Source organism: Tursiops truncatus, chromosome 15 (genome assembly GCF_011762595.2).
Source record: "Tursiops truncatus isolate mTurTru1 chromosome 15, mTurTru1.mat.Y, whole genome shotgun sequence".
NCBI lineage: Eukaryota > Metazoa > Chordata > Mammalia > Artiodactyla > Delphinidae > Tursiops > Tursiops truncatus.
In genome coordinates, this window is record NC_047048.1 from 64,960,985 (window position 1) to 64,988,739 (window position 27,755).

Below are 27,755 nucleotides of genomic sequence, written 5' to 3' on the forward strand. Positions count from 1 at the left end.
GCTTCGCAGGATGTACAGGTGAGGATGAAAAGAAATGGTACCTGCACAGACATCAGGATGCCTACTTGCATTCTCCCGTCCCTGGCTGCCCCACCCTGTCCCCGCCTCCCTGCACAGTCCCACACTTGCCTTTCTCCCTCCCAAACCCTTTCATCCCCTGTGGCCCAGATGTGTGGGAAGAGGCGGCAGGAATTCCACTGGGGAAACCTGCTCAACTCCCGCAATCCTGCAAGTGCCAGAATAGTTTCACTCTCCTTAAATCTCCCTAGATTTGTAATTCCACTGCTGTCTCCTTCAATGTGCGCTGGTGGCCTTGGGAGGCACTCTGCCCGCGGCCTTAGGTGCCAGCACTGCCCACCTGGCTGTGTTGGGGCTGCCTGGCAGGGGACCTGGGCAAGTCCCCACCTTCTCTGTGCCTCAGTTTTCTCATCTGTAAGAAGACGAGGGTGATAGTGGTTACTTCCCAGGTCATATTGGGGATTCAGTGAGATATTTTATTAAAGAAACACCTCTACAGGGCTTCCCTGGTGGCGCAGTGGTTGAGAGTCCGCCTGCCGATGCAGGGGACACGGGTTCGTGCCCCGGTCCGGGAAGATCCCACATGCCGCGGAGCGGCTGGGCCCGTGAGCCATGGCCGCTGAGCCTGCGCGTCTGGAACCTGTGCTCCGCAACGGGAGAGGCCACAGCAGTGAGAGGCCCGCGTACCGCAAAAAAAAAAAAAGAAACACCTCTACAAAATGGAGTGACATCTGATATACGCTACAATGTGGATGAACCTGGATAACATTATGTTAAGTGAAAGAAGCCAGTCCCCAAAGACCACATATTCTATTAGTCCATGTATGCGAAATACCCAGAACAGGCAAATCTATAGAGACAGAATGCAGATTGGTGGTTGCCAGAGGCTGGGGGAAGGGGGAGTGACTGCTTCGTGGGTAAAGAGTTTCCTTTCGGGGAGATGAAAATGTTTGGGGACTAGATAGAGGTGGTGGTCGCACAGCATTGTGACTGCACCAAACGCCACTGACTTGCGCACTTTAAAATGGTTAATTTCATGTTATGTGAATTTCACTTCAATTACAGCTAAATGAATGAATAAATAAAAAGGAAACATCTTTATAAGCACATACTTGGTGTCAGGCAGTCACTTTATAAATGTTAACGCATTTAATCCTTACAACAGCCTTATGAGGTGGCGGTTATTATTATCCCCATTATAGAGATGAGGAAACTGAGGCACAGCATCTCCAGGCACTTTGCACATAGTCAGTGCTCAAAAGTGTTAGCTATTGTAATTGTTATTGGGTGGGTCATCAGCCAGGGCTGGGCAGGGGCCCCACCTGGGTGAATGTGCTTGTGTGTCCCTAAAACTCAGCATTGAGTGGGCGTTGAGGCCCTATTGTGTCCCGAACACTGAAACAGGCTCTTCACCTGCGTGAGTTCATTTAATCCTCAAAAATAAGCCTTTAAGCAATGACACATGTGGGAACCGAAGCCCAGAGAAGTGCAGCAACTTACACGAAGCCACGCAGCAAGTCAGGGTGGAGCTGCAACTTGGCGTCTGCATCTGTAAATCCTGGGCTTCACCCTCCCCCAGCCCCTCTCTCTCCTCGTGGTCCCCTGCCCCTTTTGCCCACGCATCAGCACTCCAGCGTGCAGAGCATGGTCTGAGGAGCCTGAGGCTGCAGAGGTGAAAGCAGCTTCTGATTGGATCGGATGGAGGCCCTTGACGAGGGGTTCTCCCCATGCAGGAGAGTAAACAGCTCCCAACCAAGGACAGTATTTCTTTGATGTCTCCTATTTCATTCAAAATGCATGAATTCTGTATTCTATGCCATAATATATTCATGTTTGTTTTAATACAAAAACAGTGCTCTGTCCCCAGTTGGGGGGAGGGAAACCAATGCCTCAGGAAGTCACTGCCCTGGTCTGAGCAGCACAGCACAGAAGGGAGCCCTCCATTCATTTCTTTGGTCATTCATTCTACTAGCGTGCATTCGGGCCTCCTCATTCCTGAAATGGGTGTTAGCCCTCCCCATGCACAAGGCACACGGAAACTTACAGCGAATCAGACAGGATGCTGCCCCGTATAGGTGAGTGGCAGGAAAGGCTTCCAGGTCTATGGGCCAGAGTGAGCAAGGTCTTGGAGGTACCAGCTAAAGGTGAATCGTGGGGGACTGGGCCAGCGGCCCAGGAAGCCAGAGCCGGGGACAGTGGTGGGGGTGGTTGCCCACTGATGCCCACTGGTGTCAGCTGGACCTGCATCCCAGGCCCTTCTGATCAAGAAAAAAGTTTCTGCTCGGTGCTGCTCTGAATTTAATGCCTAACTCTCGCCAGTCTCCCTTGTTAATGAGAGGAATGGGGACTGAGGCTCGTAGCCTTCAGCAGGCAACCTCCCCTGGCTAGAATTTACGAACGCTGTTTGGTTTTCGTAGTGTTTATTTGTACTGTTACCCTCTCTTTATGGCACGTGTTGCTGATTTTCCATTTATGGCAGCAATAAAAGTCTCCTTTTAAGCTGAATTCTCCTTTTAAGCTGAATTTATTTAGTAAAAAGGGAAAGATGCTTTTGAAACTAAATATTAAGTAAATGATAGTGCAGTGGTACCGGGATCCTACAGAAATGGTAAAGGTGGTCCCCCAAAGGTTGGACTTGGGAAACTCTACTTCTGGTATGCCCTTTCCTGTCTTGAACACCCCCAGCTGTGCAAACCCCATCAGTGTTTAAGTCCAGTCATGTCCCCACTTCCCAGAAGCCTGACTCTCCAGGCAGACATGGGCCTGCCCTTTCCTCTCTTAGCACGTGCACCTCCATCCAGAGCTTCTGCATGCAGTTGTGCCCTGCACCTCTCTGTGCACTATGATTCATGGCTCTGTGAATGGTGCACACCCTGAACAACTGTACGTGCCGATCCAGGCTCAGTCCCAGCTCTTGTCCAGACTGTTCTGTGTGTTTGTCACTCCTGCAGAGTGTGGGCCCCTTGAGAGTCAGGGCCTGACCTAAGCATCTTAGGAAGCCCAGCACAGGGCCTGGCTCAGGGTAGGAGTCCATGAAATTTGATCTCTTTCATTCCTTCTGCAGGGAGCCCTTGAGCCCCTGCTGTGTGCCCAGCCCCCCATCTTCCCAATAAGGCATATTGCAGTTCCTCAAGCTTTGGTACAAAATGCATTCCCTGTCACTTCTTGAGAAGGGGAAACCTGTCCACTCCAAGATGAAACAGCCTTCGTTGACTCACACCTCGATCCCTGTTGCTGCAGGCCGCCTGCCAGAAGCCGGGGGCAGCCCAGGAGGAAACGAAGAGAACCTCAGGTGCCTCCCCTGGGTCCATCCCAGGGCAGGTGCCCTGCACCCATCCCTTCCAGCCTCCCCATTCCCTGGAGGCTTTTCCATCCCACTCATTTAGGTTTTCCTCTTACGGACATTTTACATCCCCTGATTTCAGGAGCTCTGGGAGACTCGCCTGTGAGCTGGGGCTTCCTTGTAAACACTCCCTCTGCAGCCCTTTTCCCTATTCTGCCTCCCAGCTGGGAGTTCCGGGGACTGCAGGCCTTCCTGACCCTGTGTCACACACCCTTTTGGCCCTGGCACCCTGCTGAGCTGGGTACAGAGCAGCCTTTCTGGAAATGGCCCTCAGTGAGTCACACTTTTTATTTTTTGAATTTAATTTAATTTTTAAAATAAATCTATTTATTTTATTTTTGGCTGCGTTGGGTCTTCGTTGCTGCGTGCGGGCTTTCTCTTGTTGCGGTGAGCAGGGGCTACTCTTCGTTGAAGGCTTCTTATTGCGGTGGCTTCTCTTGTTGTGGAGCACGGGCTCTAGGCGTGTGGGCTCAGCAGTTGTGGCTCACGGGCTCTAGAGCACAGGCTCAGTAGTTGTGGTGCAGGGCTTAGTTGCTCCACGGCATGTGGTATCTTCCCGGACCAGGGCTCGAATCCATCTCCCCTGCATTGGCAGGCGGATTCTTAACCACTGTGCCACCAGGGAAGCCCTATTGATACATTCTTATGTTCATACTATCTTCTAAATTGAGTGTGGACCTAACTGAACAGCCATCTCAGTTTGGACTAGCTGTGTTTCAACTCTCCACAGCCACATGGGGCTCAGGGCCACAATATTGGACAGCGCAGACTTAGTGGAAAGTTGCCTTGTGGCACAGACCCCTGAAAACACACCGCTGCAGGGCTGGGAAGCCGCGGGAGGTGTTTTTTAAAAAGTTGTGGTTAAGATACGCATAATGTAAATTTCACCATTTTAACTATTTTTCGGCGTACGGTTCAGTGGCATCAAATATAATCAGGTTGCTGTGCTGCCATCACCACTGTCCACATCTGGGAATGTTCCGTCATCCCGAAGTGTAACTCTGTACCCATTAAACAATGACTCCCCCATCCACCCTCTTCCAGCCCAAACGTTCTGCTTTCTGTCTCTGTGAGTCTGACTACTTTAGGAACCTCATGGAATCATACAGTATTTATCCTTTTGTGCCTGGATTATTTCACTTAGCCTGATGTCCTCAGGGTCCATGCATGTTGGAGCACGTGTCAGAATCTCCTTGCTTTTTTTAAGACTGAATAATATTCCACTGTGTGGAGGGGCCACATTTTGCTTATCCATTCATCATTGGAGGTTTCGAGTAAGCAGTGACTCAATATGTCCTGGCAAGAGATGGGGCCTGAGATAGGGATGACCAAGGGGCCCTTGGGGCAGCACTGGTTCTCTCTGCTCTGCCCGCTTTGTCTCTCTCTAGCTCCAGTTCTGCCTTGGTTCCCCTGACTAGGGCATGCCCCTACCACCAGTCCCCAAGGGGAATCCTGCTGTCGCTCTGGCAAAGACTTATGGGTGGGCTAGGGTCCAGTCCATGCAGGCTTCCTGGACCAGAGGGTCTGGGATGGGGAACCTGAGCTCAGAGATGGAGGGAGGTGGGGCCTGAGCTGGGGTCACCTTGGTTGACAAGCCCCTCAGGACCTGTGTGAATCCCCCTGGCTTGGCGGGGGGACAGCTGTTGGGAGCAAATGAGGAAGGAGAGGAGGTACAGGACTGATGGATGAGAGGTCTCGTGGTCCAGGTGTGAGTGAAATACAGATGCTGCATCCACCGTATAATCTGATGAGGCTACAAAGGAGCATCTTTAAAAATCTTTCTGGTGATGGTAGAATTTTGAGCTAGAAGGTGAGAGAAGGGAGTGCTATTTGGTGAGCACCTACTATGTGCTGGGCATGAGGCATATGTTGCCTTGTATAACCCTCTCCCTCTCATTCTCCCCTTTCTTCAGCTAAAGAAACTGAGGTTCAGAGAGGTAAAGGGGCTTATCCAGCTCACACAGCTAGGGACTAGAGGAAACAGGGTTCGAATCCAGACCTGAGGCCAAGCCCTAGGTGTGTGTGCTGAACCAGGGCCTGAAAGGTTAGGAAGAAGGTTAGGGTCCTGCTCTTGAAGGGTGGGTGAGATCTTCCAGGTCATCCCCTGCCTTTCCCAGAAGCCAAACTCAGTGCCTCAGGCCAGGGTCACGAGCTGTTTCCTGCAGATGACGCCCTGTTAACCAGTCCTGGGGTTAATTAATACAATTAAAAGCAGAAAGGAAGGAGATGTTGCATTCAATGAAGTCCCTTTCTCATTCTCCTGTAGAATCCTAATTTGTGGACAGTGGTTTTAATTGTCTTCCCAGCGAGCCTAGCCCTGCTCGGGCCCTGGGGCTGGAGAGCACAACTGCATCCTTTTCAAAAATCTATAATTAGGGCTTCCCTGGTGGCGCAGTGGTTGAGAGTCCGCCTGCCAATGCAGGGGACGTGGGTTCGTGCCCCGGTCCGGGAAGATCCCACATGCCGCAGAGCAGCTGGGCCCGTGAGCCATGGCCTCTGAGTCTGCACGTCCGGAGGCTGTGCTCCGCAACGGGAGAGGCCACAACAGTGAGAGGCCCGCATACCGCAAAAAAAAAAAAAAAAAAAAATCTATAATTATACCAGCCTCCCTAGGCACGGGCTGCGAGGAGTTAACTGAACAGGGAGGGGGTGTTCAGGGGTGGGAGGATGTCGGAAAGGAGAGAGGATTTTAATGTCCCGAACTCAGCAGGGATGCTGACGTGGAGATGGGGTGGCGTAGGGAGTTGGGGATGGGGGATGGGGTTGTCTGAATGGTGGAGGGAAGGAGGTTGGGGAGACTGGGAAGAGGGGCTGTAGGAGCATGGTCTAGAAGTTATGAGCTCTCACTCCTCAGTCCTCTAGATCTGGGTTCATATGTAACCACTTACTCACCCTGTGATCTTGGGCAAGTCACTTAACCTCTGTGAGCCTCAGCTTCCCCATCTGAAATATGGGGATGGTAATGATCACACCTACCCCATAGCATCCTGGTGGGGGCATGAGAAAATATGTGTAAAGAGCTTGGCAGAGGGCCTGGCAAGGACTCCATATTTCTCAGAGATCATCATCATCCTCATCAAAACTAATGTGGATCAGGCTTCCCTGGTGGCGCAATGGTTGAGAGTCCGCCTGCCGATGCAGGGGACGCGGGTTCGTGCCCCGGTCCGGGAAGATCCCACATGCCGCAGAGCGGCTGGGCCCGTGAGCCATGGCCGCTGAGCCTGCGCGTCTGGAGCCTGTGCTCCACAACGGGAGAGGCCACAACAGTGAGAGGCCTGCGTACCAGAAAAAAAAAAAAAAAAAAAATTAATGTGGATCACCTTCCAGTGTCGGGTGCTGATGCCACGTCCTCGTCACAGAGTTAGGAGAGGGAGCAAGAACATCTTGCCGATTAGGGCTGCCCACTTTCAATGGATGTAGGAGAAACTGAGTTCCCCATCTCTGGAGGTGTGCAAGTGGGATACAGACGTGTGGAGCCTGGTGACTAAACTCAACCTGATAATTCAGAACAAATTCTGATGGGAGCTGATGGACCCCTGGGTCTTGGTCATGCCTGCTGGTCAGACCCAGGTTCAAATTCCAGCTGTGTGTGTGTCTTGGGCAAATGATGTCACCTTTCTGAGCCTCATTTTCCTCATCTGTCTAACGGGAGTGAGTGGATTAGAGACTGTTAGAGACGATGTCTGCACCATGCTAGGCGTGCAGTAGGTGCTCCGTAAACGGTGGACGATGATGATGATGATTTGTGGCTGCACCGCGCGGCACGCAGGATCTTAGTTCCCCGACCAGGGGTTGAACCCATGCCCTCTGCGGTGGAAGCTGAGTCTTAACCACTGGACCACCAGGGAAGTCCCTATTACTATCATTTTTAAACAAGGCTCCCTGGGTTTCCCTCCTTTCCTCCTTGGTTCACACCATCCCTTTTATCCTCCTTGGCTTGTCAGCATCCACGCCTCCTTCAGGGCCTGGCTGAATGACCAGGCCACCTCCTCCTCCCTCCAGAGTCCCCTTCTCCCCCAAGTAAGAGGGACCCCTCCCCTTCCAATGCCCAAACCATGGCTCTTAGGACATACATCACTTTCTCCCTCAGGCCGTCTGAGCTGGTGGGGTCTCAGACCGTGAGGTACAACTCCATTGTATACAGGAGCAATCTGAGGCTCAGAGAGGGGGAGAAATTCTCCCAAGGTCACACAGCAAGTCTGTTGGCAGAAACAGGCTCAGTCCCTCCTCCCCAGCTCAGTCCTGTGCTCCTGGCAGTTATCTGCACACAGCTTCTCTCTGGGGGGAAGGGGCTTCCTTGGGGTGGAGCCCAGACAAACCTTCGTGTTGCTGCCTCTGGAACAAGAAGACTCAGATACGCCATCAAATGTCTAGAGCCTCGGTTTCCCCACTTGTCCTGAGGATGCATTGCCCCCATCACCACTGAGGTTGGAGTCAATGGGATCCTGAGGGCGCCTCCCCCAACCCATTCCACCAAGTGCCTCCAGGCAGGGTCTGAGGGGATCAGAGCCCACGGTGGCGAGGAAGAGCTGGTGGCTACACCTGCAGACAGCTCTCCCGGCTCCCAGGAGTTCTTGGAGCTGGGTTCTCCCTCCATTCTCCCAGCCAGTGCCCCTCCCCACTCCAGCTCAGGACCATCTGGCCCGCCTGGGGATGGGGGGAGCAACACCCCCTCTGGAAAGCCTCCCTTGATTGCCTCAGCCTGGGTGAAATGCCTCCTCTGTACCCACCCAGACCTTTACGCTCAGAATAAAACAGACTCCCCACCCTGTCCCAGAGGAAGGGTCCTCTCCAGGACCTTCCAAGGTAGGGTTGGCCATTTGGGACTGTTCCTTTTTAAGAAAGAGCCCTCTGGGAGTAGCATGGCCTTGGGAGTCAAACAGTCCTGGATTCAAATCCAAGCTCTGCCACATGGCCTTGGAAGGGTTACCACCCTATGCTGGGCCTGGGCCGCCTCCTCTGAGCAATTGGGACATGTGAGGGAGAGGGGAGCGAGGCTGGCACAGCGTCACCACCTGCCAGGACACCCGCCGTACGTGGCAACTGAGCAGTGGGAATGTGGCTAGTCTAAATTGAGATGTGTTGTAATCATGTAAAATACATGCTGGATACCCAAGACTTAGCACAAAAAAGAATGTAAAATATCTCATTAATAATTTTATACCTGTTGAAATAATTTTTTGATATCTTGGGTTAAATAAAATAAATGATTAAAATTAATTTCATCTGTTTAAAAAAATTGTTACTTTTTAAAATACGGCAACAGAAAATTTAAAATGCCGTATGTGTGTTGCCTGCGTGGCTTGCATCTGGTGTCTGTCGGACAGTGCCCTCTAGAGGACAGTTATTGGGATCCGGGTTGGGGGATAAGGGCTGTGAGTTGGGGGTGAGAGGGCCTGAAGCCTGACCTTGCTGACCCCTGGCTGCTGAGTAGCCCCAGGCCAGATACTGCCCGCTCTGAACCTCATTTTCTGCATCAGTAAGAAGAGCTGGTGGGCCAGGGTCAGGGTTTTTCAGTCAGCTGGGGGAGCTTGTGGGCAGGGGGAGGCTGAGTGAGGGTGGATGGAGGCTGGCCCTTCCCCAGGTCACCCTCATGGAAACCCCACCCAAGGACAGCCCATCTGTGCCCTTCCTTCCACCCATGAGACCCAGATGTACCATTTCCCATCCTCCTGTCGGACAGATGTGCTTCCTCCACTCAGCCATCTCTGGGAGGAGAAGGGCCGTGGCTGAGTCACGCAGGCCCAGGCTCCAGGGCTGGCTTCGCCCTTCCTAGCTCTGTGATCCTGGGATGAGCAAATCCCCCGCCCCCCAGTAGCTCTGGACTCCCTTTCTCCATTTGCAGGAGGGAGAAGTGTGGGTACTTTCTGATTCCCATGGCTCAGGCAGTGGCACCTGGAGAGGGTCACAGCTGTGTCCCTCCCACTGTCTCTTGGCCAGCAGGGTCACACTGCCGGTTACCTTGGATCCAACTAGGGGGCCTCACCACTCTCCTCCTTCCTCTGTTTGCAAAGGGTACCGGGTGGGCAGGGGCCCGGATCAAAGCCGAATCTGGCTGTCCCAGAACCGGGGGCCAATGGCTCGCTCTGATCACCTCCCAGCCCTCCTGGTGGCTCGGTCCTCAGCGGCCCCCTTCAGTCCTGCTTGAGTTGGCAAGTCAGCATCAGAGCAGGCATGGAGGGCTGAGCCTGGCCTGGGACCCTCGGACAGGGCCCCTCCTGCCTGTGGATGCTGCTCCACCAATGACAAGCCAGGTCTGCTCATTTGTTTATTCAAAAAGTATTTATTGAGCACCTACTATGTGCCAAACTGGGGATATATCAGTAGACAAGACAGGCACCGCCCCTGCCTCCTGGAAGGGAAAGCAGACCATAAACATAAATATTAGCTGTGCTGTCCGATACAGTAGCCGTTACCTACAAGTGGCCATTTACATTTAAATTTAAATGAATTTAAATGGAGTAAAACTTAAAATTCAGTTCCTCATTCACACTGGTCATATTTCAGATGCTCAATAGATACATGTGGCTGGTGGCTACTGTATTAGCTCAGATATAGAACATTTTCCTTGTCACAGAACATTCTAGTGGACAGCACTGTTAGTATGTGGGAAGGGAAGAGGGATTTGAAGCACTGGGTTGGGGCAAAGGATGCAGTTTGTTTGTTTGTTTGTTTGTTTTTTTAATACAAATTCAATTTTGCAATTTTCTTTTCATTTAAAAAAATTTTATTTATTTGTTTATTTTGGCCGTGAGGCTTGTGGGATCTTATTTCCCCGACCAGGGATCGAACCCAGGCCCTGGCAGTGAATGCGCCCGAGTCCTAACCACTGGACTGCCAGGGAATTCCCAGGGATGCAGTTTTAAGTGAGGTAGTCAGGGTAGGCCTTGCTGAGGAGGTGACATTTGAGCAGAGTCCTGAAGCAGGGGAAGGAGGGAGCCATGTGAGAATCTGGGGGAAGAGCCTTCTAGGCAGAGGGAACAGCACGCGCAAAGGCCCTGAGGTAGGATCTCAGCTGGAACGTTGGAGAAGCAGCAAGGAGGCCATCGTGTCAGGAATGGAATGAGCAAGTGGAAAAGTAGCTTGAGGACAGAAGAGACAGGGATTGCTTTGTGTTTTGCCAAATTACCTCTGGCTGCTGTGTTGAAAATAAATTGTCGGGGAGCGGGCAGGGAGGTCAGTGAGGAGGCTCCCCTACTGTTACGGGTGAGAGGTGGTGACGGCTGGCCCAGCATGGGGCAGTTGGAGTGGGCAGAAGGGACCAGATTCAGGAGATGTTCTGGAGGCAGAACCCATGGGATTCCCCAGAGATTGAAAGGGGGTGTAAGAGGAAGAACGAGGGAGGCAAGGGCAACTCTACAGTTTGGGGCCTGGGCACCTGGAAGGCAGAGGCGGGTGGGCAGGTACCTTCCTCCAGGAGCCTGCTGCCCAGCTCTCAGCTGACGGCACACCACGCCTGGCTTGTGTTCAGTAACTCCAACAACACCCATTCTTATTAAATGGGCCTTGTTATGCAACAGCGGCCAGTCCCTCCCGAACCTCAGAGGATGTGGGCAGCCTGAATGCATGACCCTGGAGGTCAGGGATGTCACAGACTTTCTCTTAGCCCAGAGACTCGTTGCTGGAGTCAGGCTCCACTTGGAAACCCTCTGTGCAGAGCAGAAAAAGCAACTTATCAATCCCGAACCTCCCAAAGCCCTCGGGATCGTGGGGAGGGAGTGGAGGGAGGTGGCCCCAGAGCAGCACCCCCGCCCCCAGTCAGACTCTGTCCTCCTCCTGCCCTGAGCTGAGCGGTGCCTTGAGGGACCACCGGGGCTGCAAGGTGGGCTTGTCTGCCCGCTGGGTCGGGGTGTCTGGCGGGCTGCAGCAGCAAGGTGGGCATGGGATCGGGGCACTGATGGATGCAGCATTCCCTGGGTGACCTGCCTGTTGCCAGGTGTCTTTCCAGGGTGAGAAAATCTCTCCTGAGAAGAGGAAAGGATTCTAATGACATCTCAGGACAGTATTTGTTTGGAGAGACGAGTGTCAGAACATAAGGTGGGGAGCGGTGCTGGGCCGCACTGAGCCGGGATTTGTTTTCTCTTACCTGCCAGCCTGGTGGGCATGGCAGTGGGTGGGGCTCCTGCTGGGTCCCAGGAACCACCTGCTGTGGGATTTGGTGGGCGAGCTGGACCCTGCTGGAGGGATGGGGGGCACATGTGTCTCCCACCGCCTCCTGGGGCTCTTGAGAGGATGGAGGATGTATCACACCTACGAGGTGCCAGGAGATGTGTAGCCACAGGAGAGCTGGTCCCTGTTCTCATGCAGCTTGCACAGGCAGTGCAGGCAGTGAACCGATGCAAGACCGTGACCATTCCCCAGGCAGGTGGGAGCTGGGGGGTTGAGGGGAACCTACCCACGTGGTCAGGGAAGGCCTCTCTGAGGGGACCAAGTTTCAGCTGAGCTTTGAGTGACTTGCTGGACGAAGAGGGACCAGGGGAGGAACATTCCAGGCATTGGGAAGAGCGAGGGCAAAAGTGAGGTGAGAAAGTGAGGCATGTTCACAGGACAGAATGGAGACCAGGGGGAGGTGGGCAGGGCTTGCCCCCCAACCTGGTGCAGAGGGGACCCGAGGAAGGGTTCCGAGGGGGCCGGGGAGGGGGGTAGGTCTGATTTGGTTTTGCAAAGACGGTGCTGAACGCTGTGCCCTGGGGTGGGGAATGATCCAGGATGGGGGCAACTGGAGAAATCGGGGAAGAACTGATGAAAACAGCAGCTTCCTCCCTGGCCTCCTTGCTCACACCTTCCAACCAAGCCCTCCTCGGATCCATCGCTCCCTTCTCGAGAATCTGGTGCCCGCGGGCTCCGGGATCAAGGCCCAGCTGTGTGGGGCCTCCGGGGCCCCGGGCCTACGCCTTCATCCCCAGGTGTGGCCAGCTGCCGCCGCACAGGCCTCTGCGCAGCCTCGCGGAGCTCGTCTAGGTGCCCCACCTGCAGCCAGGCCACACCCGCCCGCAGGCGCGGCCGCTCCCTCTCTCTCAGCTCCAGACCCCGCACCAGCCCCGGGCCGCCGGCCCCGCTGTTTCCTGAGCCCCGGCCACCCCTCCCCCGGTTTCTCCGCACAGCCCTGTTCACAGAGACGCCCCACGACATGACGGCGCGGACGGGCGAGGACGTGGAGATGGCCTGCTCCTTCCGCGGGAGCGGCTCGCCCTCCTACTCGCTGGAGATCCAGTGGTGGTACGTGCGGAGCCACAGGGACTGGACGGACAAGCAGGGATGGGCCTCGAACCAGGTACCGCCCCTGGGGAGACTTCCGAGTGGGGCTGGGAGAGCCCTGGCCCACCCACCTCCGGGGAGGAGTGTGTCTCTGACCCTCATCTCCTCGGAGGGGCGTGGGCCCAGGCTACGTTCGTCCTCTGAAGCCCCCAGCTGTCTCCTTCCCTTTTTCCCCGGAACGGAGGCCTGTTTGTGGGGAGGGGCAGGGGGCGGAGCCAGGCTGAGCTCTTGGGATGGGCCTAGTAAGAAGGGCCTTCCAAGGAGTAGAGTCCCTCGCTTCGTGTACAGGTGGGGAAGCAGGCCAGAGGGACAGAAGCTGTCACACACACGTGTACATGCATGCCTTTCCACATACGTGCAGGCACACGAGGCCGCCCAGTCACGGCACACACATTCACCTCTGCACTCGTACACGCTCCCACGCACACACTGTGCCAGCCTGCGGCGGGGCGCGGGGGAGGGGGTGGCGGAGTGCAGACGCTATTGGTGTCCCCGCCCACGTGCCGGGTAAGCACCGTCCCCTGCCACCAGCCCCGCTGCCAACACTGCTGAGGGTTTTCTCTGGACAACAGAGCCTGCTGGCCAGCAAGGCAGGCTGGAGGAGCGCCCCATCAATGACTGACGGAGTTGGAGGGTAAATACCCCAGCTCCCTTGCTCCTCCGTTGGGATAACTGAAGAGCATCCTCCTCCCTTTCCCCCAGGTGCCCAGTGGGAGTAAGTTCCAGTTGCCCAGGGGGGTAACTGGCTTGATGACATACCCATTATTGACTTCCTTCCCTCTTTTGTCTCACTCACTCATTCCTCTCCTGATGTTTCCTGGGATCACCTACCAAATAAACCACTTGCACCTGAATCTTTGTCTTAGGGTCTGCTTCTGGGGGAACGAACTAAGACACTCTCATTCTTACGCTTGTGTATATGTAACTATTATGCAAACACATGTGTCTGCCCACCTGTTCACTTATGAACACTTACATGACGCACCTTCATAGGCACATACGGGCATGCTCACACGTTCTTGCATGTTTCATGAAATGGCCTCTAACATATTCACAAATATATATTAAACTCATCTAGCTCCTGGAGGTGTCAACCCCCCAGCACACAGGCTCAGAGGACTCCAGTGGTCAGAGAAAGCCCTTAGGCAAAGAGTTGCAGGCTTTGTAGTTGGATGTCTCTGGGGTCAGCTTGCCGGGGGATAGTATGTGGGCAGGGCTCCGACAGCGTCTGCTGCAAACACTCCTGAAAACACAACACATTCACAGATAGAGAGATGCAAGTGTACAGACAGACACTCCGACAGACACACCAAGCCCGAATAACATTTTTGCCTGTTCACACGTACCCTCCCTGTATATCCCTAAATACCGTATATATCAGAATGTGTAGCACATGCACAGTCAGTTTTTTAGGCACCTCCTTTATCTTCCTTTGCTCTGACTCACCTCCATGCCCTGAGTGGACATAGAGCTGAAGGACCCCAACCTCTAGACCCGTAGTCCCCAGAGCATCACTTGCGGTTACGAGAATCTTAGCCATTGCTCGTATCCCCACCCCGTGATCCTAACACATTGTCTCTGTTTTCTCCACCCTCCCGCTCCCAACAGCTAAAAGCATCTCAGCAGGAAGACGCAGGGAAGGACGAGACCAAAATAAGTGTGAGTTTTGGTAATGACTTCTCACAAGGGCTCTAATGGAGGACACAGCTGTAATTTAAAAAAAAAAAAAAAATCCAGTTCAGCAGGGAACTTGGGCAAGAAGATGGAGGAGAAGGAAAAAAGAAGGGGGAAAAATTGGCCTGGCTCTGTTTTTGAAAAGCCAGAGGTTTTTCAAGTTCATTGAATGACAGGCAAAACCAATGACAGGGGGCGAGAAGACGCATTCTCTCCTGTTGGGGCCAAGGCTGTGTGCCTCCCTGATGCTTCATGTCTGTCTCAGCAGCATTTTTTATTTGGGGAACCAACAGGGTATAATGAGACTGAGCCGGCTTTTTTTGGCCCATCACGAATGACTGCTGTGGCATCTCATGGTCACTTGGGTCATCTGGCTCCAGACGTGAGGCAGGACAGGGGGACTACAGCTGAAGGATTTCAAGACTGGCCGGGCCTTCTAATGCATTGACTCATTTTATCGTTGCTCCATCTCTATGGGGAAGGGCAAGCTTTCACCCATTTTACAGGTGAGGCAACTGAGGCTTAGAGGGGTCAAAGCCTTGCTGGAGGTCGTGACTTGGCTGAGCTGCCTCCAGCTTTTTGTCTTCAGGCTACGCTGGAGCCCAGTGAGGTGGGGCACCCAGGGGACTCAAGGATTGACAGTTTTTGTAGAGGAGGGCACCCAAAGCAGGGCCTGGTAGAGGCAGGCAGGATCGAGAAAAGAGACTGTGTAGAGGGGACCGGCCTGGTGACACATGTGGCCATGGGACCAGGTTGGGTTTGTGCACGGGGCATGTGGTCAGCCTGGCAGGAGGTTAGAAGTCCACTGGACACATACTCAGAAGATGCAGGTGCCCGCCGGGGTATGAATGTGCATGTGTGGGAGTGACCTCCAAAATCACTCTTTTCTGTTGCTCCTTCTGAAGTCCTTCAAGGACCTGCGGGGGAGCTCGGGACCCCAAGGCCAGTTAGATGCAGAGGAGCTCCCTGAGCGGAAGTCACAGTGTAAAGAGTGGGCATCGGGAGGCATGAGGTGCTGTGCCAGGCACTGGAGGTGGCAGAACGGAGGCAGGGAGGCCAGGAGGGAGGCTCCCACAGAGGCTCAAGCAGGAGGTAGGCAGATGACAGGCAAGGGCCTTCAAAGCACCATTTGTGCAGTCTGCCCGGGGCCTTTCTGAGTTGCGATCTGGAAATTTGAGCCATTTCCAGCTCAGGACAGCTGCTGGTCCACCCTCTCTAAATCCCTAGCCCTCACCCTAACCCTCTCTCTCTGCCAAGGGCACACCCATACGTAATACCCCATTTCTTGCCCAAACGCCCATCAGTTAAGCCCAGGAAGGTAGAAATCGGTGTGTGTATTAATATACCCCGTTCATGGCAACTCTCTCGCCGATGATTTTGTTTGGGGTTTAAGGAGCGTCTCAGGCACAGGAGAGAATAATCTAATTGACTTAGAGGATTAGAATTCAGGCTGTTGGGCCCCACGTGAGGGGAATGCGAAGGTGCTAACTAGTTAAATAAAATAAATGTGCTCAGCATGACTGTGCAATCCCCCCCACCCCATCCTAGCCCCGGCGATTCTTGCACCAGCGGGGGCTCTGGGGCTCGGGGGCTCTGGGGCTCTGGGGCTCTGGCTAGAAACTCACAGACAAGCACAGACCCAGTTCCTTGTGCAGACAGCGTCTTGCACGTGACCGTTCTTAAATACACAGACGCGCAGTTAGTGGACACCTGTAAGCAGAGGCACACCCCGGTTTCCTGCAGCTTAGGAGAAGGCTCAGACTTTTCTCTGCGGGCTTTGAGGTTCTGTGCAACTTGCTCTGCTCACCCTCTGGGCTTTCTCACCTCGCTTGACCCGGCTCACACTGCCTCCTTCCACCCGCTGCCTTTCAGCCTCCCATTCCTTCCACCTCTGGGCCTTTGCACAGGCCAGTCCCTCTGCCTAGAAAACTGTTCCTCTCTCTTCCTTCAGAGCTCAGCTCAGCAAGCCTCCCTGGACCCTGGAACTCAGCCGGCATCCCTCCCTTCTCCCTGCTGGCTGCATTTCTGTCTGCACTTATCCATGCCTGTGAGCATTTGTCTCAGGCCTGTCTTCCCCAGAGACAGTGGGGCTGGGACTGTGCTTGCCTGATTGACTGGTACATTTCCAGAGCCTGGCACAGCGCCTGGCAGGTAGTTATTTATCAGGTGACTGTCACACGTACCCACACACCCCCAGGCCAGTGGCAGTGTAAAGCCAGACACAGATTTTTTTTTTTTTTTTTTTTTTTTTTGCGGTACGCAGACCCCTCACTGTTGTGGCCTCTCCCATTGCGGAGCACAGGCTCCGGACGTGCAGGCTCAGCAGCCATGGCTCATGGGCCCACCCGCTCTGCGGCACGTGGGATCTTCCCGGACTGGGGCACGAACCCACGTCCCCTGCATCGGCAGGCGGACTCTCAACCACTGCGCCACCAGGGAAGCCCCCAGACACAGATTTTGATAAACAGACATGCCAACACTATGTGCGTCATGCCTGTGCATGGATGTGTACAGGGGACGTGCAGCCATGAAGGGACTTGTGTGAAACTATGGGACCTGGGGACCGCAGGCCCTGTATCTGCAGGAGCTAGATGAGCCAGGCAGGAATTCCAGCCCCATAGCCCCATGTCACCTAAAAATCCCGAGTTGCATGGAATAATCTCCCAATTTTTAACTGTTGGGACCTAATTTGATTTTTGAAAAACTGTGAAAACCAAACGGCTCAGTCTCCCCGCTGGTAGCGTCAGCACCTGGGGGGCCTCAGGTTCGGAGGAGGAAGTACAGTGAGTTTCTGGGAGTTTGGTGTGGGCAGGGCTCCATGATGGGCTCTGTAACCCATTGGGGCCGCCATGGTGGCCCTGGGCAGGTTGAGATACGGCAGTGCTAAGTGCGGGGGTGCGACAGTGAGGACACAGTGGAGCCAGCCCTGAATGTCACAGGACCTGAGTCCTGGTCCAGCTCTGCCAGTCCCCTGGGCCTCTCTTTCCCCCCTTCACAGCTGTCTAATGAATATATGAAAACACTCTGGCAACTGTGAAATTCCTCCGGATTTGGCCATGTGAATGACAGTGGGTAGTAGAGTGGAAACTTAATATGAGTATTCGAATCACGTGACTCCTATTCCTAGCATGTGTGGAGCAGGGAAAGGAGGCCCAGCTTCTCTACAGGAAATGGGAGGGAATGAAAAGAGCTCAGAGAGATCATTTATATGGGAGGACAGGCATCTGTGATGATGATGATGATAATAATAGTAATGATAAAGCAGCTGACATTTATTGAGTGCCCGCCATATGTCAGGAACCATGATGAGTACTTTACATGAATTATCTCATTTAACTTGGGGCCTGGGAAAGGACCCCCTGGCCTTAAAAGTGTCTCCCTTGGGAGCTTGTGTATGCTGAGGATTCTACCATCAGGGCCTTATTCCTGTGGCTCAGGTAACTTTTGCTCTGTCCATTTTCAAGTTCTGGAAACTTTTCTTTTGACCTAACTGAAGTTCTGTCTTTTGGAATTTAGGTTAATTTCCCCTTAACCAGTTTTGCAAGTTGAGATGGCCCCCGACTTCCTAATTGTAAAATAAGGTGAAATTCTCCACACACCTTTTTTCCCAGGGGGCTTCCCTGCCTTCATTACTGTTAGTTCCTCCTTTGGTCTAACCAAAGTCATTTGTGCTGTAGATTCAGTTCATGTAACCTGTTTCGGTCCAAAATAGCCGTGGGCAGCCTGGGTCTCCATGTACGTGTCGCCTCGTGCTCCAGCCCACTTATCCTAAGCCCCGCCTCCTCTCCAGCTAAGCCCCAAAAGCCAGGTACATCCAAAGTGGCCTCAGGAAACATACTGCAGCCCCCTGTCCCCCAATCTCCATAAATGGTTAAAAGGCAGCTTCATTGGTCAGATCAATCAAGTGGCCCTATAGGTCAAGCCCCTGTTTACCCCGCTTGGCTGCCCCACAGGTATGATACACATACGGATACCGCATCTTTTCTGGTGTGGGGGATGGGGGCTGGGACCACTGGAGCAGCACATGAGGTCTGCATCCTTCACTAAGGATTAACAGGCCAAGTGGCAGGTCATGGTGTATTATGACTTTATTTTCTGCAGTAGACGTTTCTGTATTTTCTTGAAATTCCTGCCGTGATCCACAATATACAAAGGGCATGGAACTCTGAAGTCTGAAAGGGAGGCAAGATTCATGTGGAGTCAAAAATCACTCCATCCATCTTGGAAATCCCTTGAGACATCCGTAGAGCAGCCGGCCTCTGGCTGGGACTGAAAAGATTCCTCTGTGAAGGCCATGGTCACACACTCCCAGTCCCTGCTCTCACGGTACTCCCAGTCAGTGCGGGGGATGGATGTTAATCCAATAATCCCTCATGATAAAAAGTAAAATTACAACTACGACCATCAAAATGAGAAGGAGCGCAGCCAGTAACAGAGGACCTGACCTAGTCTGGTGGGTCTGGAGGGCTTCCTGGAGGAGGTGGAGTGAGGTGAAGTGAGCTCTGAAGTGTAGAGAGGTTGACTAGAAGTAGGGGGAACTTCTCTGGGTGTGTGTGTTGAGGAACTGCAGGAGGCTGTTGTGGCTGAGGGGAAGGTGGGGATGAGACCCCAAAGGTCCCCCCCAGCAGCCACTGCTGGGAGCCATCAAAGGAAGCGTTCTCAGTTGGGGGCGTTTTGGGAAGATCTGTCTGGCTGTCACGGGAGGATGGATTGGAAGGAGCCAGAGTGGCTTTGGGGAGACCCTGGAGGAGGCTGCGATGTCCTGGCCAGTTCCTGGGGATCTGGATTCTGGAGAGCGGGGAGGGGGCCCAGTGATGTTTAGAGGAAAGGTCAGTGGGATTCAGAGATGGATTTTGCCAGAGTGTGAAAGGAGCGGCGGGGATGACGACTTGGGAAGGTCTAGCTGGAATGGGTGAAGCCCTCTGGGGCCCAGATTTGGGGAGACTCTGGGTTGGGTTCTGGACATGCCAAGGGGCTGGCGGCTGGGTGTTGCTGACGGAGGCACGGGAGTGGCGGAGCTCAGGGCAAGCCCTGGCCTGGGGCAGGGACCCTCTGACCCCTCTTCCCCACCCAGCACCTTCCCAGGGCCACCACGTCACTCCTAGGCTGAGGCCACGTGGAGGAAAGGTCTGGCACCATGGTCGCAAATTAGCATCACCCATTCTTCCTGGCTCGGCTCGGGAGAAAGGTCCCAGCCCGCCCACCTGATGGTCTGTGGGCTCCTGCCATGTCCAGAAGGGCCTGGGCCGTGGGCAAGCAGGGAGGAGGCTCAGCTTGGTCCTGGTGTGGACTGGCCTTGCCTCTTTCAGCATAATTAGGTGCTTAACTGCACTGCTAAGGCCTGTCGATGCCTGTGCCGAGGTGATTATGACTTACAGCCAGGCTGCCGCCTGGGGGTCTCTTCCCCTCATAGCCTCTCCGGCTGTGTTGGAGGCCTGGCCCGCAGGATTTTTCTGCCCAGTCTGTGAATGTTGAAATCCAACAGGCTGCTCCACCACCCACAACAAGCCTGGGTAGGATGATGGGCCCCCTCCCACAGGAGATGCCTCTGAGGCAGGACTGGGCTCCCCCAAGACATGGAGGGCTGGGGGCCTATGGAATGACGGGGGAGGGGGTAGAAAGACCTGTGGTTTACTGGTTCCGGGAGGCTCCCCAGAGATGTGGTTGAGGCCTGGTCTCTGTCACCAGCTGGGTGGCCTTGGGCAAATCACTTCACCTCTCCGAGCCTCCGTTTTCTGACCCATACAGTGGGTATCCCAGCAGTGCCTACATCATGGGGTTATTATGAGGTTTAAATAAGGTATAGACTATTTAGCGCATCATTTCACAGGGATCAAGCGCTCCATAAACACTAGCTACCAGCAATACCGTGACTGTTGTTACTGTTTTTATTACTTGCCTTCTCCGGATGGTGCTTAAAGGCGCAGACCCCTGGGGCTGGGAGGGAGCAGCCTCTGATGTGTGTCCTCTCCCTTCGTCCTGTTGGAAACCAGCTCCCCGGGGTGCTCGGTTGCGGGTGTGAGGTCTGGGTTTTCCGTTAGACCTGGAGCCCGCGCGGATGTCGCTGGGGTCTGGCTGATTCACAGCTGTATCCCCAGCGCCCAGCTCGGAGTGGGCGCTCGCTAATCGTCAGCTGGATGGATGGATGGATGGATCTAGCCCAAGAAAACCGAGGCCAGGGTGCTGGTGACTTGTCAGGGTCAGAATCAGCCTCCCAGCACTGTCTGCTGTGCTCCCTGTCTCCCTCCTCCTCCCTGAGCGGGGAGGCCACACAGGGGCGACAGGGCAGGAGGGAGCTGGTGCCCAGGCCTTGGCCTCTGGGCCGGGGCTGGGCGGAGAAGGGGGCTGGGCTCGGTGCTCCCTCCCTAGCACTGCTCCCAGCCTTCACATTATTACTCCATTAGCGCCTTGTAGGGTTGACAAATGAAGGATAATTAATATCCGTGAGGGAAACAGATGTTGAGGTAATTCACTCCCCGCTGCGCATTTGCAGCAGCATCTCCTACCTCTCCTGAGAGCTTGGCAGGGCCGCAGGACCTCTCCGTGCCCTTGGCCAGAGGTGATGGAATCAGCAGGGCTGATGGCCTCCAGCTGGGCCCAGCCCCGGTACCCGGAGAGGAGGGGTCCCCTGCCCAGGCGGGCAGCTGGAAGAGTCTCCCGCTGCTTGCTCTGGTGGAAAGGTGGGAAGTTCTGCCTCTGTCCCACCTCCTGCTTCCTGCTGTGCCGTAAGCCCATGCTTTCCTGCCTCGTGGGGGGATGACGACCAGCCAGGAAGGCTCAGAATAAGGGAGGACGGGCCAGGCTCCTTGTGGCTGCCCACTGCTCTCTTCCCTTCTGGAGCCTGGGAAACCCCCCTTGGCCCTGCCAGCTCTGCGTGACCCTCTGTGGGCCTCTGTCATGCCTTTGGAGGGTTAGAGTGCATGGACTCAGGCCTGGGGTCAGTTCCCGGCTCTCAGTTCCCTGACTCAGTGCCCATGGGAAAGTCGCTTCTTTCAGAGCCGTAGCTTCACTGTCTGTAAAGTGGGTAGGATCATATATACATGACCTAAAATCAAAAAGCATAATATCTGGGTACCACTTCATTTGGAGAAAGGAGCTAGAGTGAGACCATTCATTTAACAAATGTTTTTATCGTTATTATTTGCAGGGTACCAGCCTCTGCGATGGTCACTAAGATGAACAAAATAGGTATCATCCCTGCCCTCGTGGAGTTTATAGTTTAGCCAGAGAGAGAAACAAAAATCAAGTAAACAAACTGGTTCTCAAATTATGATGACTGCTAGGAAAGAAATAGACAGGGAGATGTGATTGAAGGCTTTTTGGAGGAGGTGATGTTGGAGAATGAATGGGAGTCATGGAGACAGCACCCAGGCAGAGAGACCAGAAGGCTGTGAGGCCAGAAGGAGCTTGGCATCTGGGAGGAAGGGGCCAGGGAAGCCGGAGCAGATTAGTGGGGTGATTAGAAGTCACGTGCGTTGAGTGCCCGGCCGCACATGAATGCACTCCCTCAGAGACTGTCCTCTTCCTCATCCCGGCCTCCTCACTGCAAGGGTGATCGGCCGGGGTGTCCTCCTCCAGAACTTGGGGTGTGGCAAGAATAGGCAGGCTGGTTGTCTGTCCCCATTGCCCACCCCCCAAGGGGAGAGGGACCAGATGGGCTCAGCACTGGGGCCACAGGTCTGAATCCCACTCAGCTCCATCCTGGCCCTGGCGAGCCTGCAGTGCCAACTGGTGGTGGAATCATCGGGCAGGGGGCCCGTGGCTGGTGGTTGGGGACTTTTCTCCCCTGTTCTGGGTAGGTGGGGCAGGGGCTACAGGAGGTGGGGCAAGGCTCATTTTGGTTGTAAGAAATAAGGGGACAAGGAAGGATGGAAGCCCCCTCCCATTACCACCCCCCCCCCCACTCTATGGGCCCAGCTGTTCTCTTTTTTTTTCCAGCTTTTTATTTTGAATTGCAGACTCATAGAAAGTTGCAAAAAGAGATCACAGAGTCCCCTGTCTCCTTCACCCAGCTTCCCCAATGATTTATCTTATATGACTGTCCTTTTCTTTCTTAATTGAAACTGCCTTTTCTTTCTTAATTGAAAAAAAACTCACAGTAGCTTTATGTTTGTGGCAGATTTATTCCTAAGAGCTGTAATCTGAAAACTACCCAAATGTCCAGCAACAGGTGACTGGACAAACAGATTGTGGTATATCCATATGATGGAATACTACACTGCAGTAAAAAAGAACACACTGAGCCGTGCAACATGAAGGAATCTCACTGATACTATGTTGTGTGAAAGGAGCCACACACGGAGGAGTTCAAGAACAGGGAAAACTAATCGATGCTGATAGAAATCAGACTAGTGGGTAACCCCTTGGGGGTGAGTATTGACAAGGAGGGGCCACAAGGGTGCGCTCCAGAGGGCTGTAAGTGTCCCATGCCCTGCTCTGGATGGTGGTCACACTGGTGTACACGCGAGTAAAATTTCATTAAGCTGTGTGTGCCTTACTCTATATAAATTATATTTTAAGTAAAATTTTTAAAACCATATCAAATAAATAAACAAGCAAAAAGCCAAAGTACAAAGACAGATGTCACTCTCTTGCTCCCCCCCCAACTGGACAGTTGTTAGCATCCTGATATACTTGTGATCAGCATTTATTTATTTGTTTTTGTTTGAGAAACAAAGCTAAGAATTCACTTTGCAGTCTACCCCGGGTCCTCGGCCCTTCCCTGGGCTCCACTCCAGAGACAGCCGTGGTGGTGAGGCCACTGTGTTCCCTCCCATCTGTTTTCAAACTTGCACACACACAAGTCATCGAAACCAGTGTAGAGTATTTTCCCGTGTTTCTTTCCAGAAATGGCATCACACCGTATGTAGGAGTTTTGCAATGAGATCTTTTCACTTCCTGCATGTCCCTGAGCTCTAACACGCCTAGTTCTAGCTCATTCTTTTTCACTGCTGTGCAACAGTCCACTGAATGAACTGACTACTGCCTATTTATCTGATCTGTTGATGGCCATTGAAGTTGCTTCTACTCTTTTGCTGTTAACTCCGCGTGCCCTCATGGGAGTGTCTGGGGCCCCACCCACGGAGTGGGCTCCTGTGGCCAGGTCACCGTCTCTCTGTCGCCCCCAGGTGGTCAAGGTGGTGGGCAGCAACATCTCCCACAAGCTGCGCCTGTCGCGGGTGAAGCCCACGGACGAAGGCACCTACGAGTGCCGTGTCATCGACTTCAGTGACGGCAAGGCCCGGCACCACAAGGTCAAGGCCTACCTGCGGGTGCAGCCGGGAGAGAACTCCGTCCTGCACCTGCCCAAGGCCCCGCCCGCAGCGCCCGCCCCGCCGCCGCCCCCCAAGCCCGGCAAGGAGCTGCGGAAGCGCTCGGTGGATGAGGAGGCCTGCAGCCTCTAGACTGATGCCCAGCCCGCCGCCGGCCCGCCCTGCGCCCCTACGGCTGTACCGAGTGCATGAGGAGCCGCTGGACCGCTGGGGACGGGACTGCTCAGGTCCAGCTGCCTCCCCATCCCGAGACCGCCCGTGGCCCCCACGTCGGCCCTCCTCCCACCACCCCTTGGCTCAGCATGTAAGGCCCGCCCAACCCTTCCCCTTCAGACCCTCCCCGTGACCTGGCTCCGAGACGGTGGCCCGGGCACCGAGAGGACAACCGCCCCGGAACGCTGGGGTGGGGCACCAGGCCGGGGCCGGGCTGCCCCCTTGTGTCACCAGCTTCAGTAGAGTCCAGTGTTTCGCTTTGCTTGCTTGTCCCCCATCCCGTCCCAAGCTGGGGCCTCCCAGCCTCACTCCCCCTCCTTCCAACCATCCCCTGCTTGGACCTGGAGGTGTGGACAGTGACCCCTCCCCAAATTCGGACTTGAATCTTCTGAGCAGAACTGGGGCCTCTCCTCTGGCAAAGAACTGGGAGCAGAGCCCCCAGGAGAGCTGTGGCCAGTTGCCAGGGTGGCTCACAGGGGCCCTGGGAGGAGAGGGAGACCCCACTGCCTCCAGGTGGGTCCTTCATGTTCAGCCTCCTTATACTAAGAAACAGCTCCCTGCCCGCTCCAGGGCAGGAATCTGCCCCTTCACATGGCAAGTCGGAAGGAGGGCCTTTCCTTTCTGACCCCACGGCCCCATGCAGAGTTCTGCACCAGCAGGACCCCTTCGAGGGGCTTCGAGGCTCTCCAGGAGCCCCCTCTGCCAGCTCCTAGTGTCCCAGCCGCCTCCCAGGACCCATGCCGAATCCACCCAAGGGCCTGGGGCTGTTGGGAGCCGAGGGCCCCCCAGTACCAATCCCCTCACAATTCCTGATCGGGGGCACGCACCCCCTGGTGATTTGTAAATATTTCTATTGGGCCCAACACCCCTTCAGAACTGGCTCAAACCTCTGGCCGCACCTCAGCGATGGAGTCGGGGGACGTGGGAGAGGCTTTGCCTAGGGGTGTGTGGGTTACCCTGTACACATGATCCAGTCCGTGACTACCGGCCAACCTGAATAAAGCGGTTTAAAAAAGCCTCTGGGCAGTGTCTTTCTGGGGCATTTGTATCTGGGAGCAGCACCACCAGAGAGGGGCAGGTGGGAAGGGCTTGGCCAGCCCACACCCCCACCTCACTCAGCATCTTCTTGCTCCTGCTCTCTGCCCCCCAAGCACAGAAGAAGCACTGGAGGGGGCACAAGAAGTCAAAGGAAAACCAGCCTTTGTCCAGGGCCAATCCAATTACCAGGCACTTGAATTATTCTCAGATTTTGAGATAACTACACATACAGAAGAGAGCATAAAATATGCGTACACTGTTCTGTGAATAAATAAATTATAAAGCAAGTAGGGGTGAGCTACCAGCTTATCAAGCAGCACCCCATAACTGAACCCTCTGCCCAGCCCATGCCTTCCAGATCACCCCCCTCCCTCTTAGAGGTCACCACCACCCTGATTTTTAAGGTCATCCCATTCTCAATGTTCTTTTTACACGTTTACTACCTATATGTATATCATCTTAATATAGTTGAGTTTTGTCTACATTTTTTGAGCTTTATATGCGTGGAATCACACCATATCTGTTCCTTAACGCACTGCTGTATTGTGAGATTCATCCATGTTTCATGTGTCTGTAATTTGTCCATTTTTATTACTGCATGACTATCTACAACTTACCAACTTATTTATCCATTATACTGTTGACAAAAGTTTGTGGTCCTATCTGGGCGCACGAGAACTAACAGCACTGCCCCGGGCATGTGAGCATGAGGGTGGACTGGCTGGGTTGGAGGTTTAGGCACTGCACTTTAGGGGTCTCGTTTTCTCCTCAGGTATCACCATCCCCACACTACAGTTGAAGAAATGGGCTCAGAGAGGTTGAGTGGCTCACCCAAGGTCACAAGGTCACAGCTATCGAACCCTGCTCTGCCAAGCTGAGCTCCTGCTCCCACTATGCCCTGGGCTCTGGACTCCCCCTGGCTCATCCCAGCCTAGAGTCCCACCCGCCGTGTGAGGGCATGTCAGTCAAGCCTTGGTAGCCACTGTGGCTAGCTGGTGCCTCCTTTGTGCATCTACAGAAATCACGAGCATCACCCACACTGAGCCTGGGGCATCTGCCTGCCCCTGAGCTCCCCTGCCAGCCAGACTGAGCGAGCCTCCCTCAAGGGCAGGGACCGGGAACTGTGGAAATGATGACTGACATTGGCTGAGCACTAAGTGTGTCCCAGGCACTGTGCTGACCGCCACAGCAGCCCCAAAGGGAGGCATGTATCCTGTTTTGAGATGAAGAAACTGAAGTTCAGAGAAGAGTGGGTTGGAGGCTGGCTGGCTGGCTGGATGAGGACATGGATAAACCAGGCTATGAAGCAGGCAGGGCTCTGGACCGGTTGCAGAATCCTTGGGCTGGATGGTCTATGACCTGTGGTCCTTTCAGGCCAGCAGCCAGTCTTTATTCCATGAACATGGTCCCTTCTAGAAATGCCCAAGTGCAAGGCAGACCCTGAAAACCCCAGGTCCCTCTGGGAAGGTCTGGAGGGTACAGGCTCATGCTAGAGTGATAATAATACTTACAGGTCTTGAGCACCTCCTATGAACTAGTGAAGGACTTTCCACAGGAAATCCTGAGGCTCCACAGGATCTCATTTCACCCTCCCCAGGGCTTGTGTCTCATCTCCGGTCCCCTCCCCCTTTAGAGGGGTCCCCACCTCCTTGGAGGGATTTTTCTTGCTCTATTAGGAATGCAGCTCAGGGGAAAGAACAGTGTCTGGGTTAGAATCCTGTCTCTGCCCACCCTTGTTTCAGGACCCGGGGCAAAGCTCTTCATCTCTCTGAGCCTTAGTTTCCTTTTCTGTAAAATGGGAATGCTCCCAGGGAAATGCAAATCAAAATCATAAAGAAATACTACTTTGCACACACTGAGATGGCAAGAATCAAAAAGACAGAGAATAACAAGTGTTGGCAAAGATGTGGAGAAATTGGAACCCTCATACACTGCTGGTAGGATTATAAAATGATGCAGCCTCTTGGGAAAACAGTCTGGCAGTTTCTCAGAATGTTAAACATAGAGTTACCATATGACCCAGCAATTCCGCTCCTAGGTATATACCCAAGAGAACTGAAAACATATGTCCACACAAAAACTTGTACATGAATACTCACTCATAGCAGTATTATTCATAAATAACAGCCCTAAAGTGGAAACAACCCAAATATTCATCAACTGATGAGTGGATGAATAAAATGTGGTGTGTCCAGACAATGGAATATTATTTGGCAATAAAAAAAAATGAAGTACTGATAACATGCTATACTATGGATTATTCTAAGGGATAATCGAAACGTTATTCTAAGTGAAAGAAGCCAGATGCAAAAGGTTATGTATTGTAGGATTCCATTTATATGAAATGTCTAGAAGAGAAAAAAATCTATAGAAACAGAAAGCTCAGGATTTCCCTGGTGGCACAGTGGTTAAGAATCTGCCTGCCAATGCAGGTGACACGGGTTCGAGCCCTGGTCCGGGAAAATCCCACATGCCACAGAACAACTAAGCCTGTGCGCCACAACTACTGAGCCCGCGTGCCACAACTACTGAAGCCTGCATGCCTAGAGCCTGTGCTCCGCAACAAGGGAAGCCACCGCAATGAGAAGACTGTGCACCACAACCAAGAGTAGCAGCTAAAAATAAATAAAATTTTTTAAAAAGACCCCTCCTCCTTTAAAAAAAAAGAAAGCAGACTGGTGGTTGCCAGGGCTGGCGGAAAGGAAAATGGGGAGTGACTACTAGTGGGTATGTGGTTCTTTTTGGGGTGATGGAAATGTTCTAAAATTGATCGGGGTGTTCTAAAATTGATTTACACAACCTGTAAATAAACAAAAAACCAATGAAATATTAATATACTACATTTTACATGGGTGAATTGAATGGGATGTGAATCATAGTAAAGCTGTTGAGGGAAATGGGACCCTCTTAACGACAGCCCAGTGCCCACGTGCCCACAG

The 27,755-nt window shown here is 53.6% G+C and overlaps 2 protein-coding genes across 8 annotated transcripts in view; one reads left to right on the plus strand and one right to left on the minus strand.

The window, feature by feature from the left end:
* Nucleotides 1-24,865, plus strand: part of VSTM2L (V-set and transmembrane domain containing 2 like) — a 36,562-nt gene extending 11,697 nt beyond the window's left edge. Inside the window, exons 2-4 of one of the 2 annotated variants that reach the window (XM_033839757.2) lie at nt 12,466-12,635; nt 14,228-14,278; nt 23,422-24,863. In XM_033839757.2, the coding sequence (XP_033695648.1) occupies nt 12,466-12,635; nt 14,228-14,278; nt 23,422-23,697 (497 nt within the window). In that variant the 3' untranslated portion in view covers nt 23,698-24,863. Of the gene's footprint in view, nt 1-12,465; nt 12,636-14,227; nt 14,279-23,421 lie in introns of both variants that reach the window. The other variant, XM_073792989.1, reaches the window with a different exon arrangement.
* The window catches only part of TTI1 (TELO2 interacting protein 1), a 105,671-nt gene that overhangs the window by 6,312 nt on the left and 71,604 nt on the right, over nt 1-27,755 (minus strand). The gene's annotated exons all lie outside the window — the stretch shown is intronic.